Genomic DNA, 22,689 nt, shown 5'->3' on the forward strand with positions numbered 1-22,689 from the left:
TGTATAAAGATTATCTTTTCATGTTATATAAAATATTTTTGTGATTTTATGGAATAAATTCGATTATTTTTGCATTTTTTCTGTGTTTGATTGTATTTTAGTTTTTTTTTTTGTATTCTGCAGTATGATTTTTTGATGATGGATGATTGCTGAATTATTGTAATGTTACAGTATTGTTGATTTTATATTGATTATCTGTTGATGTTGTGTTGATAATCAATTGATTTTTTTCTTGATTTTAATATTGACAAATAAGATAAAATTGTACGTTAAATAAACTAAAAGAATAATAAATTAAATTGAAAAATATAAATAACTATTATAATATTGCAGTGTTGATTTTAGCATTGGTAAAAAATATAAATATGATGTTGAATTATTATAATATTATAGTGTTGATTTTAAGTTGGTATTATGTTGGTTTTGTGCTGATATCTGGTTGATTTTAACATTGGCAAAGTAAACAATATTGTATATAAAATAAAATAAAAAATAAATTGAAACAGAAAAAATGATAACTTAATTTTTGATTGATTGCTAGATTATTGTAATGTTGATGTTTTTTGTTAATGCTAAAATCAACTAAGTATCAACATAATATCAACTCAATATCAACAAGAGATCAACACTGTAACATTATAATAATTCAACATCATTAATGTCGTTTTCCAATACTAAAATCAACAAAATATCAACCGAAAATCTACATAATATCAACACTGTAATGTTACAATAATTCAATATCTTTATTTGTCTTCTTTTTCAATGCTAACATATCATTATCTAATTTCAATTAAATTTTAATTTTTTTTAGTTTATTTCACAGATATCATTATCTTATTTGTCAATGTTAAAATCAATAAAATATCAACTGATTATCAACACGATACCAATATAAAATCAACATAAAATCAACAACACTGAAATATTACAATAATTCATCAATCAACCATCATAAACAAATCGTGTTGCAGAGCAAAAACAAAACGCAGAAATACAACCAAACACAATAAAACTGCAGAATAACAGATTTTCATTTCGTAAAATCATAAAATGATTTCATGTATATGAAAATTAATATTATATTTCTTAAATATAATCTTTACACGTGTTTAATGGTAAAAAAATCACTGTTACTTAAGAACAGTTAACAAAACAAATTCTAGATCTGAAAATGAAAAAGAAGAAGAAGAAGAAGAAGAACGGTGAATCTTTTTGCCTCGAAATCGGATCATATGACTTTAAGAAACTTTTTAAAATCGTTGAAAACTTCTGATATCTATTCTTTCTTTCGATAATAAACCCCGATTCAAATCTGGAAAAAAAAAAATCATAGAGACAAAATAACGGCGGCGGCGGAGCGGCACTGAGACTTGATAAAGGGCGACGGCCATGAAAAAGAATAGAGAGCAGGGGATGGAAGAAGATGAAAGAAATAACTGTCAATTTAAGAGAAAAGAAAAAATCGTATAAAAAATAATTTTAAAATGTTAAGTTATATTTGTAAAATAAGATGGTGGGGAATGTAAAAAAATGAGATGAGCTGTATAAATATAAAGAGTGCCAAATGTCGTATTTGGCATAAAAAGCCCTATATCTAATCTAATCTAACTTAAGATTAGTATGTCTCCACTTTGTGGAGTAGATTTGCAAGTTTTTGTAGTTTTTACGGTTCGAAAGAACAGGATCTCCGCAATCTGGCGGTTTGCATGGTTCATTCTGGCGGTCCCAGCCTTGTCCGGCGACCTCAACCACCTCTGGTATCTATTCTGGCGTGTTCAGCCGACTAGAGACTCAACAGATATGGGTCAAGTTGCTGGGTTTAAAATTCCCATTGCAATTCGAGAGAAGGCATCATCATAGCAAAGGAAGCCAATCTAATTCCTTTTGAGATAAGACCATTTCCAAAAGTTGCAATAGAGGCGTTCACAAAGCACAAGGTGCTGTGTAATGATAGCGTAAGACAGTTTAATTCTAGTTAGTAGTGGAGAATGTATCAGTATTTCTTATTGTAATAGGGGTACACATATGTTTGTTCATTGTTTAGCTAGAGAGACTTTAGTAATCTAGAAGTGGCCACGGTTCGTAACCCGGCGGTCACGGTTCGGAATCGCCGGATCACGGTTCAAGAAATATTGGAACCGGTCTGAAACCGTCTAAGTGACGGTTCCATGACGGTTCGGAACCGGCCGGTTCCGGTTCTGTTTCGGGCGGTTTAGAAACAAATTTAAAGTAAAATTGAAATTTAATTATTAAAAATTTTAAAAAATAAAATACCATTTGGAGATAATATTACAAAAAATAATAAAATAGAATAAATTTTACTAACAAAAAATTTAACAAAAAAATATAATATATATCTTATCGCAATAATAAATTTATAATATAAATAAATAATAAAATAAAATATATATTATATATATGATAGAATATAATATAATGTATATATAATATATTTATATATATAATTTAAAATTAAATAATTTTTTATCGACGGTTTCGACCCCTGAACCGCCGGTTCCGATCCAAAACTGTCGGTTCACGGTTCAAAAATATTTGGAACCTGCCCGGAACCGCCCTGTCTACGGTTCCGACTAGTTTTAGCCCGGTTCCGGGTTTGACCGGTTTCGGGCCGGATTTGATCAAGCAGGTTCACGGACTGACCCGGCCCATGGCTAGGTATATAGTAATCAATGTCAAGAGTAATATTTGGAGAGGTTGTGTCTCCCAAAACTTTCAATGTTATGGTTTTTCCGACAAAATGGCTAGTTGATTAATGAAATTTATGAGTTTCTAAAAAAAAACAATAGACGATTAGCACCCATCTCATTTGGTCTGACATCAATAGGAGGATTCGCTGCCTTTTTCATCGATCCCTTTAAGAAAATGAACTTTATTTAATACAAAAGTGATTCAAGATAAATACATAATCAAACACTATTTAATTGGTGTGTTGATCCGGTTTTGCTATTTTAGACTTTTTTGATACTTTGATACAAGTTGAGAGGTTAAACTGATCCTTTATTCAATTCTACTGCAACCCAAATTTGTTTATTGGCATAAAAACATCAGTTGAAGGTGCAGCCATGAGCTTAGGGATATGCATACTTTCTAAATAGAGTGTGAGGAAGCCTAACCCTTTACACTGGGGCTCAATTGCAGCTAATCCCAACCTGACATGAATTGAGGAAACAAATTTGGGAACTGTTCAAAAGAAATTAAAAATTTTCCAATTTTTCAATTTTAAAATATGTATACAATTATCAAAATGTGTATAGTTTCTGCAGAAACTCATTTCCATATAATATCCCCCAAAAATTGTAGCGCCGGAACACCTCTGATCTCTACATCAACTAAGGGAGCTTCTATCAATGTCAAACCGGAGAGTTCTGTGTCACTTCGTATCATATCGAGAGCACGCGTTTGATCCTGTATAACACAAGATAATTTATTCTTGTTGTTTCAGAACTTATCAAAAGCATGATGAACTTCAAAATAATAAACTTTGATTCGATCTTTAAATCATCATGCTCACAGTTTAGATGTCATATTCAGCTCATACTGCTCTTCAAAGCGAAATATGAAAATAATACCTTTCTTTTCATTGCACAGAACTTGCAGTCCGACGTAGATGGAGGAAGAATTTGATTGACAATAAGCTTTTTAACAGGAACACTCTCCTTCGTTAGGGAGGCGCGCAGCCGAGATGACTCATTAACTGCCATTACCTGAGAAAGTAAACCAGAATAGTAAAGATAGAGCTTACTATATGAAAACTAATCTTCTTAGTATGTGCAAATTAGCTTTACGGTGACTTGGAATTTCCTGTGGCTAAAAGACCCGACATTCAACGAGCATTGCTCATTCAATAGAACACCCTAAGGAAATACTCCTCTTTCGCTCAACAATTGAAAAAATAAATCCTGTAAGAATAATACCGTGGGAATTGTTACAATGACAAACTCAGTGGATTCTGTATCACGAAAAAGCTCCCGCACTTTTATCATCCTTTCCCTGAGCTTTTCCAATTTGTCAGCCTGCCGAAAGGTATACACGTATGTTAGACAATTAAATTAACAAAGGAAACTAGATGAACTAAGAACACGAGATCTGCTTCCAAGGAATTCAGACTCACTGCATCCTGTCGGCTATCTTCTTGCCCAAAAACAGATTTGATTGCAGATGTGGCGGAAGATATTTTTTGTTTAAGCTGCAATAAAATGAACAGTTTTCGAATCATTAAAACCATAAGATTAAAACTAGATTCAAGTTAAATTTCAATATAAATAGTAACCACGCAAAGGGAAGCGAGGATGCATTTTGGTTTTCTTGTCCTTGTCAAACCGGTTTCACTGTAGTAGTGGTTTCCTTTATTTGTCAACCATGTTCTTGATGAAGCAAAAAATATTGTGAGCAAATATTGATGAAATAAAATATGCCAAATGTAAGGATAGGATAACCTACATGGAGAAAGGGAAATGCCTACAAAAGCCCAAAAAAATAGTCAAAGATAAAAAGGAAAAGAAAATCAAAAATCAAAAATAAAAAATAAAAAAGATGATCAACTAAGAAAAATAAAATAAAATGTTGATAGTCTCTCTCTCCCGAATCAACCATACTAACTTGTTATGTTCAACTGTATCATCCCAAACCCTCTTTGCCTCTAAAAAATATCACTAGCAAAAGAACTTTTTCATCGAAATTGCATTTCTGTGGTTCAAGCTCAAAGGATAAACATTGTGATCAGTGATCTTCATTCAAAAGTCAGATCATGATGAAATCTGCAAGCTATAGTCTTCAATAACATGTTACTCAACAAGTGACGGAAAGTAAGACTTCATAGTACTTTGATAAAAAATTATTAATTTTATTATTGTATGTAGGTTAGCACTTAGCATGATTTCAAGATTGCATTACCTTCAATAGCTTGCCTATGGATGCATCCAGGAAGTCTGGCAGAGACAAAAGCCGCAATGTATGTCCCTGCCCAAAACAATCAGCAGCCTCAACTAAATGACTTTAAAAATTTCATATAAACTGATACAAAAGGTGCTTTAGCTTACCGTTGGCGCAGTATCAAAAACTATTCGAGTAAACATGTTATATTCCTCTGATTCTAAAAATTGTATCACCTGCCAGAAGATTCTTCTCTAATCAGCAGCAAAGAAACAGAAAAGTTCCTGGTGAAATGCAGCATGAAAAGCATAATGAACACATCAGAAAACATACTTTTGAAATTGCTATTGCTTCATCCAAACCAGGAGGCGGCGTATCCAGAAGCTCCCCCAATTTCAACTCTCCTAACTTTGTCAATGACGAATGAAAAGTAGGTCATTAAAACACAATGCTTCCACTTGTAGCATTAAAGACTGAAGAGAGAGATTCTAACAGAAGACGAAGATTCATAATAGTACCCGCAGCTATAACTATTATTTCAGCAAGATTGAAAGCATGTACTTATGTGAAGATGGTAGACACATATTTCTACCATTAGTAGAACTATAGAATGTTTAGTAAAATGTATCCTTGATGCTCCACTAAACTAAACCTTAATTTCAAGAGTCAAGGTAAATTGGTTTTTTATGTGGATTTTCTTTCTCCACTACAAGCAAATTTGTTACTATATTAAATAATACCTGATCAACAATGACTTTAGATGAAATAATACCTGATCAACAATCATTCCAAGGCCCATCCCGTCCATAAAATCTTTTACTCCAGTGCCTCCATTTTTCTGACTAGCACTACGAAATTCTTCCCTGGCCTTTTCAGGGTTAATCTGTTGTAAACCAACAAATCTTACTTAGCATTGCAGACATGAAAACCACCAAAAGCTTGTGAGCAATTGCAAGGGAACTATTGTGAGCTAAATGCAATACAAACACAATCACAATACAAATTGTAAAGCATACCTCAAGTGCATAAAGTGGGCAATCAGGTCCATCAACTGCTACTAATGTCCCTCCGGTTAAGTTCTGAATGAGAAATCATAATAGAAGCATATATTTTAGTAATATGTGGTGGACTCTGAAGGAAAAAAGAAAATTTCTTTGCGAAATAAAAGAATAAAGTACAATTTTGCTATCATACTTGAGCAAAAGAATCACTTAAAGAATGTGCTGGATCGGTTGACACCACTAAAGTGGGATGCCCATTATTTGCGAATTTCACAGCAAGTGAAGCAGCACAACTTGTCTTTCCTACTCCCCCCTTTCCACCAAGCATGTAATACTTTCGTTGTGTACCAGAAATCATCTCATCAAATCCAGCAACATCTTCTACTTGAGCAGCCACTGATCTCACTGACAAAAAAGTAAGCATGAATTTGCAATATTCATCAAACCAAAGTGTGTATCCACGGCTTCTTGTACGAATTTTTCCTGACACATTACTAATTCCCCTGGCATAGATCTACTTGTTGTTAATAGATCAATAAGAGTGTCTTGCAAAAGTAATCAAATTCCAACTGATACTGCTGAAATTACATTTTTAACCACCAAGCCCCATCCCCAGCCACAAAAGACCTTCTATTCATATCGTCTCTTTAACAAGGAATATCTAGGACACTGAACCAATTCTGATTAAAAAATTTACTGATTCAAACCAGGTAAAGTTACCAAATAGTTAGATTTTTGTTGCTATACTATATGTTTTAAATTTAGTAAGTCTGACTTTCTCATTTCTATTATCTAAAAACAAGTTAATCCTAACAGATGATTGAAGCTGAAGTCAAAATCCTGCAACAGTTCATAGAAGAAGCCAGTTTAATTCATTCTCCTTATTTTGATCCTTTCACATATGTGGTTTAATAATTCCCTTAGCAGTTGTTTGTTTACCAATAAAAAGCGATATGAAATTCAATAGGTACTTAAAATGTTCAAAACCAAAATAAAAGCTAAGAGCTACTGCTTCCTAATCAAGTAGGAGTCTAAAGTAACTTGTCCCACTATAATATATATGCATCTCTCATTCTAAGACCTCCAATTTCATAGAAAATTAGCATCTTTCATGTATTCGTTCCAAGGAATGCTGTCAATTAACAACTAAGAATAAAAAAAGGTTTGGGATGTCTTTTGTAGGACGATTCCAGGAAGATCGTATTCTTACTCTCTTGCATCTGATACAAATAATCTTACAGGAAAGGCAAAAAGACTACTTCAATTGTAATCTTCTTACTTGGTTATTCAAATAGAAGTAGTTATATATCCAATTGTTTCCCTAATTTTTGACGCAGATTTATCATAAACTCCAAGTTCGAAGCCAATGCAACTCATCTATGTTGCACAGAAACATTTCGAATCATACGATTAGGCGTTTCCTTCCATTTCCATAAATTTACGAACCTCTGAAACTCTATATTTATAACCTATTCTTACAAAAAACATTACATTCTTTCTATTGTTTCTCATTACGACATTTTCCATTTTACCATTTCCGCTTCCGTGCTACATAACATCTGATTATCCTTCCTTCTTGTCTTCCTTTCATCACATAGTGGAACATTTACTCACTCTTCTTCTTATCTTCATACTTATTGTTCCTAGAAAAGACACAACTTGCCTAATAAATTTCTCGTTATTCTTCTTCACCTTCTAGACTCCAAAATCCTAGGCTATGTTTGGTTCATAGAATGATATTATATGTAACGAAATAGCTATTACATAAGAAATCGAATAGCTATCTTCCTTTCCGATAGAAGTACTTATTCTACAAACTAATGAAATAGCAATTCCATAAAGTTACTATTCCAAGCAAGGACTAAATATTCCTAATACCTATTCTATTCCGGAACTATTCCATGAACGAATGGAAGATAAAAAAAATATCCTTCACAAATAAATAAATTTCTACCTATAAATCATCCAATTAAACCACCAATTAATTCATAAATGACAAAATCTTGAACTCAACACACAAATCTCTATAATTGACTAACTAAAACATGAAAAATAACTAAAAATAGATAATACCCACTAAAGAAGAACAATTTATGAGAACTGGGTTTTAAAGAACTCACCTTGAAGTGAACTCCGGCGAGGCTTTTGTTTGACGGAGAAGGCTATAAAGGTTGTGGTGAGGGAGGTTTGAGTATGGGTTTTTGGTGCAAAAGAAACCGAACCCAGTGGCGGTGAGATGGAGTTTCTTGGAGAGAAATGATTGTTGAGCGAGAAGGAAGAAGTAGAAGGGGAGAAGATAGTGGAAGAGGTAGGTGTAGCTGCCATTGTTGGTCTGGTGATGAAGCAGAGGCGAGTTTGTGTTTGGATTTTAGGAGGTGGATTATTTTAAGTATTTATAGTTTGCCTTTCGGAGCTACTTTTATTTCTTTATGCTCTAAACATTTAATTATTTATTTATCATTTTTTATTAATAGATCTTTAATTTTAATCTTAAATACATGATGATATATCAAATTCAAAGATAACAAAAACCGATGAGTTATAGGTCAAATGATATAAATATTGAACAACATTTTGCTAAAGCGTTGATACATTTTTTCCTCCAAGCACTCTCCCCTTCTCTGATTATAGAACAAGAATTTTTGATTAGGATTAATAAGGATTATTGCTCATTTTAAATTTAGATAAATGAAATCCGAACAAAGGGTTATATCACCTCTTTAAGTCGGCACGAAATATCAAAAAAAGGCAATATTTATGAAAATTGGTCAAAAAATCCCAAACCACTGGCAAATTATATCAAAAAAACGAGCAATAAGGATTCATTAAGGTTAATTATGATCAACTAAAGTTAATCTGGAGAAAATAGTGATTTTTAATGAGAGCAATAAAGCTGGCAGCTCTATTTGCATTACAAATTTACAAAATAAATTGCTAAATAGATAAACCTTCGAATTTCTATATAGCTCAACGAATGTCAGTTTGAATTAACCATTAGAAGTTGAATGCTCTTTCAAGATCTTGCTTCCCGCTAAATCTTCCGCCGTTAAATTAAGTGTATCTGCAGAACCTTTTTTTACTTCCTCCCCACGAGCAGCGAGGAAGTCCTCAATGCTTCCTGGCTCTCCAAACCATCCAAGTCGATCTGCAATTAGGTGTAGGTTATTACAGCCACCACAGCGGGCCACCACCACACCTTTCTCATATGACTCGCGGCTAATTGTCTTGACAGACCTTGTCTCGCAGACATTACATGTAAATAACATTGCAAGGTCATGCCTTGGTGACGTTTTTAAGTTGGATGTAGTTGAATACACTACACCAGAATTTTCTTTGCTGTTTGTTTCGGATTGAGAATTTTCTGTCTCGGAAATGGGCTTCAAACAACCAGTTTCATGATTTTCAGGGTCCTCATTTGGTCGGCTGGCTGGATTGGTTTCTGTCTGAAATCTTCTTCGGAAAAAATCACTCCTAGTGAAGATGGAACTTGTAGAAGGAAGAAGTTGCCGTCCTTGTTCTGTCAGCAAAAAATTTCAGTTATCAAACGGTTATTTGAGGCACACAATGCGAGTGCTCATCTATATAATCCAAAAATGGAAATGTTACACATTTACCGAGATAGAAAATGGAAAAATAATATTTTTTTACAAGAATGAGCTATAATTTATAAATATAGAGTTTCAGAGTTTCAGAAGCATTTCTAAAAACGAAAATGAAATGTCAAGATGTATGGCTTTGAGAAGTTCAGTAAAACAGAAATACTCATGGGTCAACCAAAATGCAGAAATCATAGAACGAGTCAGTAATGCACTAATGCAAAGATAGAAATAGACAAATATGGAGCGACAACCAAATAAATCATCAATCTTTGAGAACCAGCTCCCGTTCCAAATAAAATGTTGAAGGGACCTTAACAATTTAATGAAATACTAGTCTTTCCGCAAAAAGCTATTAGAGCTTTCCTGCTTCATCAGTATTAAAACTGTGGTGTTCTACTTAACTTGGTTGACTTAAATGATTTAAATTTTAATGTAGTTTCAAATATACATACTTAATCAACGGCTAAAATTTTCATGAACATATTTTTTTTTCCTTATCATATAATGGCAATGAGGATGTAGTTAGTCAAACAATGAGTACTTTACTAAAGTTCAATTTAACATTACTTTCTGAATAACACAGTTCAGAGTTTGAATATCCATCATCAGCTGGAATATAACTACAGCAAGTTTAAACATTCAATCTTTTTTCCTCGCTCAAGACCAAACTCAATATGCCTATCGAACAAAAGCTTGTTGGGAAAAACTTGAATTCCACACTAACGCGATTAACCTTCAGCAGGAGCCCTAATTAAATGAGATGATAATCAACTTCTTTGAACTACAAAGTGGTGGGAATTAATATTTTACAAGAGCTTTACTGATACAGTTCAGAGTTTGAACATCCATCACTATCCAGGATACAACTACAGCAAGTTCAAACATTAAACTTTTTTTCAAAGATCAAGACCAAACTCAAGTAAGTCTTTAATTAACGGCCAAAGCAAATCAATATGCCTCTCGAACAAAGGCTTGTTCGGATTGAATTCCACCCTAATTTGATAAATCTTCAAAAGGAGCCCTAACTAAATGAGATAACAATCAACTTCTTTGAACTACAAAGTAGCCAATTAAAATTGTAGGATACAAATAGTTTGCATACTACACAAGCTTTATTGACCTCCAGTAGATTGGTTTTAAGCTGAATTGACTTATTTACATGGCCAAGCGGATCTAAAATATCTCGGTGATCAAGCCTTGATCAATTCATTGATTACAGGCTGAACCTGAGTGAGATCTTAATCGAAATCCAAGCTCAAGATAGCCATTACCAACTAAATTCAAGTTAAAATAATGACTCTAGATATTGGAATTCCCATTTGCAAGCGCGATAAAGATCTATACTGCTAAGGCCATGTTTGGTTCATGGAATAGGTGCGGAATGGAATAGCTATTCCGTATAGAATGACAATTCTTTACTTTGGTTCATGGAATAGGTATTCCAAAGAATTGCTATTCTATGATTTTGTGGAATAAGTACTCCTCTCAAAAACTAAAGAATGGTTATTCCATTCTTTATAGAATAGCTATTCTATTCCACGTTATTCCATTCCATGAACCAAACATGGCCTAAATGCTCTAGGAAACTTACCAATGAGCATTGAAATGTATTTTCTTTGTTACTTATGAAAACCCATGAGACGAAATATATGAATTTAAAAAAACAAATTGACAAACAAACAATAAGAAAATTAAAAGCTTTAACAAAAAAAAAAGGATTATTGTTACAATATATCCCCACATTTAGCGTTTTTTCTCGATTTAAGCACAATCTAAGAAACGCCTCACCTCGCATCCCAACCTTTTCAAACTTTTCATCATATAGCCCGGTTTGCGTTTTACGCGTTATTTTCCGCAAAAATGATATGGTTTTTTTGCTGTGTGAATGACCAAAACGATGTCGTATAAGGCGCCTAAGCTATATATGCTATAAAGCAAAACGTTGAGATATATGATGCCACGTTTTTGATACAAACTTTAAATTCCTAAAAGTCACAAAAAAAATCAAACTAAGGCTCTAAATTCCATCCACCAAAAGACTTCAAATTTACAATTTTTTGTCTTCTAATCAAACACTGTTAAACACTAAATCACTAAATTCACAATAGCTTCCATCAATTTCAATCAGACATACAAACAAAAATACATAAAAGAAGAAAAAAATCACAAAATTGCAAAACTTATCAACAAAAAAGAACCAACCTTTATTTAAAGAAGAGGTGAAGAGTTGGTCATTATGTGTAAGAGAAGACAGAATCCGTCTCATGAGGTGGAGGTTTCTAGCTGCCGCCATGAAAACTTGATGTTCAAACTCGTAGATTACCCGTTTCAGAAAAAATAGCTTTTATATATAAAAATGAAAGAAGGGTGTTATTGGAACTTGCCCATAAATTTTAGAGGTAAAAATCCCATTTTAAGTAGGCAAAATCTATCTTAAGATCCCTATACTTTTTATTTTTTTCTTTAATTCGTTCACGGACATTTTTATTTTTTTATTTAGTCATTGTATTTTCAAAAACAATTTTATAAGGTCATTTTGTTAACAAAACTGCGGAAGTGAAAGAATAAATGAAACTGTTTTTGAAATTAATGGGACTAAGTATATTATAAAAGGACTTTATAAAGTTGTTTTCAAAAATACAGCGAGGGATCAAATAAAGAAACAAAAACTTATAGGGACGAAGTAAAAAGAATGGAAAGTAAATAGTAAATAAACCTTTTAAGTATAATAAGCAGAGGTGAGCCTGGTTCAGTTTGGTTTAATTTGGTAAAGTTTAAAACTAACTCATATTTTACGAAATAAAATCAAAATTTAAATCACACTAGATTTATTATGAAATTTAGTTTGTTTAACCAAAATTTTATCATCAGTTTCAGTTCGGTTTATTTCCGTTTGGTTGAAATAAATTTAGATAAAAAATTTGCATAATAGTTATGTTAAAATGCAATAGTTTACGTTTGTGTGTGTATATATGTATTGTAAACATCTATTTTCCGGACAGATAATAAATGATTATGGATATTTGAAGCGTCTAATGATGATTTCTGAAGAAACTTGTTCAGATGACGAGCTAACGATCCGCAAGTCTAAATTCAAGCGGGTTAGATCAGCACGCAGTTACAAATTTGGAGAATTGAAACGTAATTAGCCGCAAATAGCCTATAAATATCCAAAACAATGTGATCTAAATCTAAGAAATTGGACTAATTGCAATATGTTAGACGTTTATGGGTGAATTTGTAAATTTGACTGATAAAATCGACCATACCAAAATTCTTAGGGTTCTGAAAACCTTTCTTGATACAGCTTCTAGACATGAAATATGCCTTTTAGCCATACTTATCACCCTATGCATGCATTAGTACGAATTAAAATGTAATATTTATCCAATTAATAATCTTGATCTCACTTTTTCACTCATTTGCATATACCTAACACAACACAAATACTTAATAAATCTTAATCAACCCTAACCTCCATATAAACCCATTAATGAACTGACCTAAGGGTGGCACCGGTACATAAGAAAAATTAAATACCAAACCCTAGAATTATCATAGGTTGGTCGAACTCTCACACGCACACACTAAATGCACTCGATTCTAGTCCAAAAATAAAACTTCTACATTTTGATCAATCAATAATAAACTGTTGTGCATCAAACCAGAACTGGATTCTACTTCGAGATTCCCAGAAAATGAGCCAAGAACTCATAATGGTACTTATGAGGACCCAAAACTCTCCTTTTATTACTTTTATCATATATGTTTTAGATTTGTTTGATCTTATAATCTAGGGTACATGTTTACATTATTTTCAATATTTTTACCATAAGTTGCTGCTCTTTCCATAATTGGTATGTCATGATCTTAGAAACATGTCTATGATTGTTTTTCACTATTTTTACACACTTATTTCGATTATATGCCATTCCAGATTTTTATTATGCATAACAACTGATTTTTGACATCTACAGCAGGTTAGGATTCAAACTGCCATGTTTGCCAAATTTCATGTTCTTGCCATGATTTTAATCTTAGAAACATATTTAGGATGTTAATTTACTGTTATTGTGCATATATTTCGATTGTATATGTTCCCAGTTGCTTAAATATGTGTTTTTGATTGTTTTTATCGTCTTTTTTTTCACGTTTCCCGAGACTCGAGGAGCCATCTCTGACTCAGCCGCCACTTCTCTTTGGCACCGCTGCCACTTATCTTTGGTTCCGTCTCCACTTTGTTTGACATCGGTTCCTTTACCTAGAACTCCTGAGATCTTTCAAACCTGATCCAGATCGTGTTTCCGGGCTCGTTTGAGCTCAGAATTTTGCCCCGTTTGAGGCCACGGTTTTATACTTAGTTGTATGATCTTATTCTATATTATAACATGCCATACCCAAAAGCCATATGTGAGAGGGGGGGGGGGTTCGGGGGCCGCTCGCCCAGACTTATGGAAGGACTCTATTACGGACTAGGTTTGAGAAAATGTGGAGTCGCCACTTAGTTTAGCTAGGAATGCTTTTATACCGACTAGATAACCTCACTCTCTTATCAGTGAGATTATCGTACGTCGAACCAAAAGACTTGGTTCATGGACATTCTACTAAAACTTTTGTGCGATGTATTCATTTTATCTCATCTCAACATTCATGTAGTTCACAATATAAATTGCAAGAATTTAAACACAGATGAAAGCAGTAAAGGGACCCAATTTAGACGCTCATATGACTCGATTTTGGGAAGTAGAAAATACTCTTATGCATTCATCTAACCTTAGAGGTTTCTAACAAATAATAGAGGACTGAGTGGTCTGGATTGATTACATGCACAAAGCCTAAAAAAGGGTTTCTATATTTGATTGATTTTATTATTATTCATTTTGAATGCCTATATAACCTTTTACTATTTTTTTTCATGACAGTCCTAAGATTTCTAAATGATACGCTGGTTTTGATTGATTTAGCTAATTAACGTGATCAGTTCTTTATCATGTTAATACTAGATTGGATCATGCTTTTAGAAAAGCGTTTAAACATTGCAAGCATACACAAGAGCATTATATATGCATACTAGATTAGAAATACTTTTAAACCTTGTAGACCGGAGTGTTTATCACTCGATGCGTTTTGACAGCCGATGTGGTCGGAACTGGTTCTCGAGCAGAACATGACAATTGTACGTCGCGTTGATACAAATCCGCTGGTTCTAACCGGGGTTGATTCCAGGTTCATATGGGCTCAGAATCTGCTCTAGAAGTCGTTGTCCCTGGCGGGTTGGGCTTCGAAGCCCGAATGACATGACATATTACAATTTTGGGCTTTAGGTCCCGATAAATTGAGTTTGACCCATTACAGCAGATAATAATGTTTTACAAGTAATTACAAAACCATGGGCTCAAACGGGGTCCAATTCCGAGTTCAAACGAACCCAATTACAACATGATCTTCAATTTTAGCATGTGATGGCAGTTTAAAGTGACGGTTTTTATGAAGTTAGAGAACATGGGAAATTGGAAAAGTGGGCATTTGAAAAGAAGTGAGCATCTGACAATTTTTATAGAAGTGGAGAAAGTGGGACTGTGGACAGTTAAGAAACAGTTGAGCAATTGAGAAGATGTGAGTATCTGGTAGTTTTTCTAAAAACGCTATAAAAGCAGAAGAAAACCAACGATTACAGCCCCAACAAAATCAACCAAAAACTCAAAACTCTCAGGAGAAACTAATATCAACATAATTATTTCCGTGGATTCATTTGTACTGCTATTTTTGTTATTCTTATTTTTTTTCAATATTATTTCATCGAAATTTCATTTACAGTACGCGTTTTTAGTTTTTCAATTATAATTTTTTTTTACATTTTTAAACTTCTCTCAAAAGATTTGTTTAAAGAACTTGTAAATTTTTTATGTCCTTTAAAAATCATTTACAATCACTTAATTATTTTTTAAAATCTTATTTTGAGCTGTAACCCTCTGACATGCTCGCACACAAAAACACTAAGAGTTTTTAAAAAAAAATAGACGAAGCACTTTTTAAAATAAGTCGTTATCTATTTACTAAAAGTAGTTTGAAGTTATAATCTAACTTTTGTTTAATGATGAAAGTACTAATTTGTATTTGTTTCATTAGAATAGTTAAATGGTTGCACCGCGATGTAATCACCATGTCATCTCGTAAATTCTAAAATGAGCTTCTGTTCTCTAATAATTAATGTACAACAATATTACAGTTTCATGTCTTTTGGAAACTAAGGATAGCTTATCTATCCTACTTACTGGACTAAATTCTTGAACAAATTGCACAATACTTGAACAAAACAAAAATAACTAAATAAATAGAATTAATGGCTAAAATAAATCAATATCAAGAAGTGATATATATCTTTATTGAAAATTAAATTAGAAACTAAAAGCAAATTAGTCCATTATGCAAATGTTGAAGATAGCTTGAAACCATGAATCAAACTTTCTTGTTGTTCTTCTTCCTTGGCAATTTCTTGCAAATATTGCTAGATCCACCATTAACATTAGGAAACGTTAAGGTCGTTGCGCACACGACTCCAGACTTACACACACCGTACGTCTTTTTATTAAATTTGGAGGATTCAGAAATATTGATTATGTCGGAAGTTTGATTCGTTAGATCATACAAAATGAGCTCTTTCCCTTTATCATAGTCCATCAAAACTTTATCATCTTCTTTTGAGTAGCATAAGGGTTTCAATCCAGAACTATAATTAAGATTTTCATGACAAGAAAGCAATTTAGTCCAAGAATCTTCTATTCCATATTCCTTCATAATCCAAATTTCCACATAACCCCGAAAACAATAGCTCAGACTAAGGCATCCTCCGAGTTCTGATACCATATTCAACTCTTTACTGTCTCCGTCTCTTGTATCCCGTGGAAGCGGCAAGGGCAATGGTACCTCGCGAAACGTTTCATCGCGAAGATCAAATGCAAGAATGAAATTATAAAATACAGATCCGTCACTACAACATTCGTCATAACGAGGGCTTGCTACCCAATGCAAGAAGGAACCGACAAGAATACCGGAATACTCGTAATTGTAGCGGTACCAATTAGGTTCAGGACTGTGAAGATCCTGAATCCTTCTCAATGAATTGTTTTTCACACTATATATCATAACTCTTAAAAATTCTTCAGAAAATAGTTTAGTGACCATAACCACCTTATAGTCATCAGAAATTGGATCGTACCCGAATCCATTATACAGGATATCGACGATCCAGAGAGGAAAAGATTTGAACCTGTTAGTCGACGGATTCAACAGAGTGATTCCTTCTTTGTTATACATGGCAACGACACCATTACAAGATCCGAACACGCCGTCAGGATTTACAGGGATGAAATTGTCAGGAGTTTTTACTAAAGGCTTGAGCCTGCGTTCGATTTTGAAGGGACTGATAATTGGTCAATTATCTATGTCTATGATGTAGATGCAACCCTCGAGGTGCCAATCGCCGAGAACGAGCTTGCGATTCTGATTGGTTTGAGAGGGGAGATTCAGATGGAAATTGATGAATTTCGGGCTGTCGATTACGGAATGGAATGATTTGGACAAACATCTGAAGCGCAGGAGAGATTTGACGGGTAAAAAAATGAATATGCTGAAGAGAATGTCGAATGATATTGATTTTGACATTGTTTTTTTTATGAGACCAATGGCTTGAAGAACTAGTGGCGATAGTTCTTGATCTGTTTTCTTGAGAAATGTTAAGATTAGGGTTAACAGAAAGATACTTTGAGAATTCAGAGACCATGATCTGGTGGACTGATAAAGTAACTTTTTTTTGAAAATCTCATGATCATTAATTAAGATCCGAAGCAGTTACAGACGTAAGAAACTCAGGGAAATGGGAAAACTATTCCTGATGACCAGTAATGGAACGGGCGGAACGCGCTAACACATGCGCCGCCTGATTCGCAGATCGCCTTACAAATAAAAAAGACACATTACTTAACTGCTTCGATTGTCGAACAATATCCTCCAAAATCACATCCGAGTCAATCAACTCCAAATTACGAATATCGAGCACCACTTCCAACGCATCAGACTCCACCACAAAATTATCACAATCACGAAGCTAGCTCAAGGCTTCTCTAATTCCCATAGCTTCTGCTTGCCTTGGATTGAAGTCACCAAGCAAACAAACCATATGAGCTCTCACAACTATACCCGAACAATCTCTCACCACAATTCCAATGCCGATACTGTGCTTATCGGGAAACACTGCAGCGTCAACATTAACCTTCCACACTCCACTACTTGGACATGACCACCGGACGGCTCCCTCTTCTGGCCCAATAGAAGCAGTTCTAAGCTGCTGAACTGGGTTATTCGCAACCTGCCACTGCAACAGCTGACAACATGCCGACGCAACAATAGACTCCGCTGAACCTAATGGTTTTTTCCACACCACCGCATTCCGGTGAAGCCAAATATTCCAGCAAATAAGCGAGATCATGGCAGCTTCATCCCTACTCCCTGCCGTCAACCACGAATCGCACCAAGCACCAAACGAATTCCAACTCGCTGACACAAACCGAATCCCAGCTAACCTCCAACAATCTCTGGTCAAGGAACAATCACAAAATAAATGAAAGACCGACTCCGGCTGAGACGAGCAAACTGCACACATCGAATAAACAAATACGCGCCTACTAGCCAACACATCAACAGTGGGCAAGTAACCACTATAAGCTCGCCACAAAAAATTGTGAATATGAAGAGGTATCCATAAATTCCAGATTTTATTATAGTTCCTCTCCGGCACATTAGAATACACACCAGACAATTCCTTGTAGCAGCTTTTCACAGAAAATCTCCCCTTGGACTCTAGAATCCAATACCAAGAATCTTCAACATTCCTCAAGCTGAGAGGAATACTAAGGATCTGATTTACATCCTACTCCTCTAACACATCACGAATCAGACCGACATCCCATACCCTACTAACTGGATCCATAAGCTGCCAAACATTGGCATCAGCTAAGCCAACCGGAACCTCACTCCTAACCAGCCCTGACTCAGAATTAGGGAGCCAAGGGTCTTGCCAAATCCTACCATTTCTGCCATTACCAATCCGAACCCGAGCTCCCTTCTTAATGATACCTTGAGTCTCAAAGATACTCCTCCATACAAAGCTAGGATTAGAACCTAACTTAGCCTCAAAAAACGATACCTTAGGGAAATACTTAGCCTTAAAAATTCTTGACATAAGATTATCCCTATGATGAACTAACCTCCACCCTTGTCTCGCAAGCATCGCCACATTAAACGCTCGAATCCTTTTAAACCCCAAATCGCCAAATTTCTTAGGTAAACAAAGCTTATCCCACCTAGCCCAATTTATCCCTTTCCGGTTAACTTGATCGCGACCCCAAAAGAACGAATTCATCATTCGCTCCAATTCATCACAAAGCCGGATATGAATCAAAAAAACATTCATGACAAAGTTGGGCATAGCTTGAGCGACGGTCTTAATTAAAATTTCTTTACCTCCTCTCGAAAGAAATTTGGAGTTCCAACCTTTGATCTTATTCCACACCCGGTCTTTTATAAATCCCAAGATTTGAGATTTATTTCTCCCCACCAAGGACGGCAAACCCAAATAATTTCCTTGATCCTCCACCTCCAAGACATTCAGCTGAGTACAAACAGCCAACCTCACATCGTCACAAACATTTGCGCTGAATAACACATTTGATTTTTGGAGGTTAACTTGCTGACCTGAAACTCTTTCATACCTCTTCAAAATCTCACTAATCACTGCACCTTCCTCAGTCGACGCCCGAAACAATAAGAAACTATCGTCAGCGAAAAATAAGTGGTTTATAGAAGGCGCTTCACGGCATACCATTACTCCATGGATACGATTATTCCTCTCAGCCTCATATAACATTTGACTCAACCCTTCCGCGCAAATAATAAATAAATATGGAGACAAAGGGTCCCCTTGACGCAACCCGCGCGACGGAATAATGGGGTCAGAATTAAAATCCGTTCCCACACTTGTATACCTGACTAAACTAATACAAGACATAGAAAGTCTTACCCACTTCTCATGAAACCCCATTTCAAGCATCATAGTTTCCACAAATTTCCATCTAACACGATCGTATGCCTTGCTCATATCAATCTTAAGAGCTGCCGAACCAAATTTGCCCCTATTCTTCCTTCTAAGATAATGGCCAATCTCGAAAGCAATCAAAAAATTATCAGTGATAAGTCTATTTTCCACGAACGCACTTTGATTTTCAGAAATCACAACTGGCATAAGATGTTTCATACGATTAGCCATGACTTTCGAAATAATTTTATACACTACATTACAAAGAGAGATAGGTCTGTAATCCGTAATGGACTCAGGGGCATTTTTCTTTGGAATTAGAGTAATAGAAGTATCATTTAAACCCGGACATAACACTCCACTTTCAAAAAAATCCGCACACGTTCTAACAACATCACTACCAATTAAATGCCAATATTTTTTTGAAAAAAGCCGGATTGAACCCGTCAGGACCCGGGGACTTATCCTTATGCATGCTAAATACAGCTCGGCGAACTTCACTACTAACAATTGGTCCAAGCAGCAACTCGTTATGATCAGCTGTGACACGGGCTTCAAAATCTATGTTATCAGTAAAACGATCACCGGGATCGTAAAAAATATCTTTAAAATACCTATGGATGATCCCAGAAACCTCAGTGCTAGAAGATCTCCAAACACCCTGTTCATCTTTTAGTTTATCGATCATGTTTCTCCTTCTCCGAGCACTAGTTGCGTTATGAAAGAATCTAGTATTGGCATCTCCTTCACTAAGCCAAAAACACTTAACTCTTTGCTTCCAGTGTATTTCCTCTTCTAACAACAGCTTATGATATTCCTTTACTGCCTCCTCATGTTGTTGGACCCCTCTCGCATCTCGACTATTTTGAAATTGCTGGACACGCTTCTTAACCTGCTCTAGCAACTTTCGAAAATTAGGAACCTGATTATTGTTCCATATTTCCAAACTATCTTTCGTTTCAGCAAGCTTGCTCACCACATCATTATACCTCGACCGCCCCCACACATTTCTCACAACCTCATGGCAACTGTTCATTAACAACCAGGTATTACTAAACCTGAAACAACGTTTTTTCCTAACTCTCTCAACTGCGAACAGATTAAGAACAATAGGCAAATGATCAGAACTAGAGACATCAAGGTTAATAACTTTAGCTTCCGGAAAACGCTGAAGCCAACTAGATGAACATAAAACCCTATCCAACCTCTCCTCAACTCTATTCTCGCTACTTCTGCCTCTATGCCTAGTAAACGGATATCCTGACGCCCCCAAAATCAGTGAGACCACTCTCCGACAACGCATTCTGGAACCCGTCCATCAACCATCGCGGCTGAGCCACACCACCCCTCTTCTCTTCAAAAGACAAAATGTCATTAAAATCTCCCAGAATACACCAGGGGAGAATACTCCTCAAACTAAGAGACTTCAGCATGTTCCACGACTCTCTCCTCCTATTACGATTAGGACAACCATAGTACCCCGTAATTCTCCAGTTCCCACCTTCAACATCTATAACCTGCGCATCAATAAAATTCTCACAAGAATCTATGACAGAAATCTCCATAGACGCTTTCCACATAAGAGCTAACCCACCTCTCCTTCCAATACAATCAACCACATTCATATTATCAAAACCCAATGCCTGCTTAAGAACAACTAACCGAATACTGGACACCAGAGTTCACTTAAGAAAAGGATATATGGGCTTTTATTCTTGACCAACTCTTTTAGAAACCTAATTGCTCGTGGTCTGGCCAATCCACGACAATTCCAGGCTAAGCAACTCATTGCTTCTGGCAGGCCTGAATATCAAGGCCCGCCGAACAGTCTCCAACTTGGTCAATAATCATATTAGAATCATGAAAAATTGATCCAACAGCCACATCATCATTAGTAACTCCCGATTTGCCCCGCTTTCTCTTCGGGTCCACTGCCATCTCACCCTCACTGCCATCTGGCAGATAAACTGCCTTAGTTTTGAAATTGATCCCTCCAGATTTCTTCCCATCACTTCCAACTAAATCAGCTCCCCTTCCATTTTGAATAGCCAAATCCCGCCCCTTAACAACTTCAAAATTAGTCAGCTGATTTGATTTGATAACCAGATTTTCAGCTATCCTTCCATTCCACTCATCCACGTCATCATCTTCCCCGTATCTTGTAACCCTAATCGGACTTGTCGACCTTTCCCACTTATCCGCTGCGTGAATCTCCATCTTCTTCATATTCACCCGCATATCAAACCCATATGGCAACATCTCTTTTGGAATTGGATTATCAAAAAAACTTAGAACAAAATTTTTCTGAGTGCCCCATAATGTCACAGTAGAAGCAAAACATGGGGACTCTCTCATATTGAAAGTTAATGAAATTCCAAGCCGTAGCACTACGCTTCATCTTCATCCTCCTCTTCAGTGGGTGTCTGACATCTAATCGGACACGAATCCTTTGAGAATTCACTCACCTTCTTAACTGGATTCAAATCTTGTCTGACAAATCTACCAAGAAAGTTGCCTACATCTTCAGCAAGCTTATTCGTATCTATCCCTAAAGGAATATCCAGAATATGAACCCATAACTCTGCTTCCCATAACTCCACATCTCTAGGCAATTCACCAACAATCATTTGTCTACACAGAAAAATATGAAACTCAAACGTCCATGGACCATCATCAATTACTCTTCGCATATCCATCTCATGGAAAAATTGAAATGTAAACAAATTCGGACCTATTTCCTTAACGCACACTCCCCTCACCGATTTCCAGATGGGTAGTAACACGTTCTTCATAGCTAGGCAATTGACTGCCTTATCAGTTAAGAACCGGCCTATCAAACACCACTTATACTCCTCATTCACCACCTCATCAGCCCCCCCAGAATAATCCAGTCCAATCTCTTCTTCATTGTCCACTATCAATCTATTCTCAAAATCCATGAAGCTAAAAAACAAAATCAGCGAGAGAAAAATATACAGGGACTGCCAGGAAAGAGATACCTAGGAACCCTAATAACTCACAAAGGGTTTATATACGTGCATGAGCCAAAAAAATAAAAAATGATTGGGTAAAAATAAGCCAATCACAAAACTAAAACGGG

At 35.4% G+C, this 22,689-nt stretch overlaps 3 protein-coding genes across 3 annotated transcripts; all 3 read right to left on the bottom strand.

Annotated features, from left to right (window-relative positions):
• Window positions 1-3,196: 3,196 nt before the first annotated feature.
• On the bottom strand, window positions 3,197-8,321 carry LOC126661389 (ATPase GET3B-like). The gene is made up of 11 exons (XM_050355232.1): window positions 8,018-8,321; window positions 6,091-6,302; window positions 5,913-5,975; window positions 5,669-5,779; window positions 5,230-5,304; window positions 5,064-5,132; window positions 4,918-4,983; window positions 4,136-4,210; window positions 3,939-4,037; window positions 3,594-3,728; window positions 3,197-3,429 (listed from the first exon to the last, which is right to left on the bottom strand). Exons 1-11 carry the CDS (start codon window positions 8,220-8,222, stop codon window positions 3,292-3,294), a joined length of 1,248 nt encoding a protein of 415 aa, XP_050211189.1. The 5' UTR covers window positions 8,223-8,321; the 3' UTR covers window positions 3,197-3,291.
• Window positions 8,322-8,705: 384 nt separating this feature from the next.
• LOC126660811 (uncharacterized) lies at window positions 8,706-11,811 on the bottom strand. Its single transcript, XM_050354492.2, has 2 exons — window positions 11,699-11,811; window positions 8,706-9,414 (listed from the first exon to the last, which is right to left on the bottom strand). The coding sequence occupies exons 1-2, from the start codon at window positions 11,787-11,789 to the stop codon at window positions 8,885-8,887; spliced, it is 621 nt and encodes a 206-aa protein (XP_050210449.1). The 5' UTR covers window positions 11,790-11,811; the 3' UTR covers window positions 8,706-8,884.
• Window positions 11,812-15,955: 4,144 nt separating this feature from the next.
• Window positions 15,956-17,279, bottom strand: LOC126661970 (F-box protein CPR1-like). Its single transcript, XM_050355853.1, has 2 exons — window positions 16,963-17,279; window positions 15,956-16,898 (listed from the first exon to the last, which is right to left on the bottom strand). The coding sequence occupies exons 1-2, from the start codon at window positions 17,277-17,279 to the stop codon at window positions 15,956-15,958; spliced, it is 1,260 nt and encodes a 419-aa protein (XP_050211810.1).
• Between the last annotated feature and the right edge of the window lie 5,410 nt (window positions 17,280-22,689).

This window comes from Mercurialis annua, linkage group LG8 (genome assembly GCF_937616625.2).
Source record: "Mercurialis annua linkage group LG8, ddMerAnnu1.2, whole genome shotgun sequence".
NCBI lineage: Eukaryota > Viridiplantae > Streptophyta > Magnoliopsida > Malpighiales > Euphorbiaceae > Mercurialis > Mercurialis annua.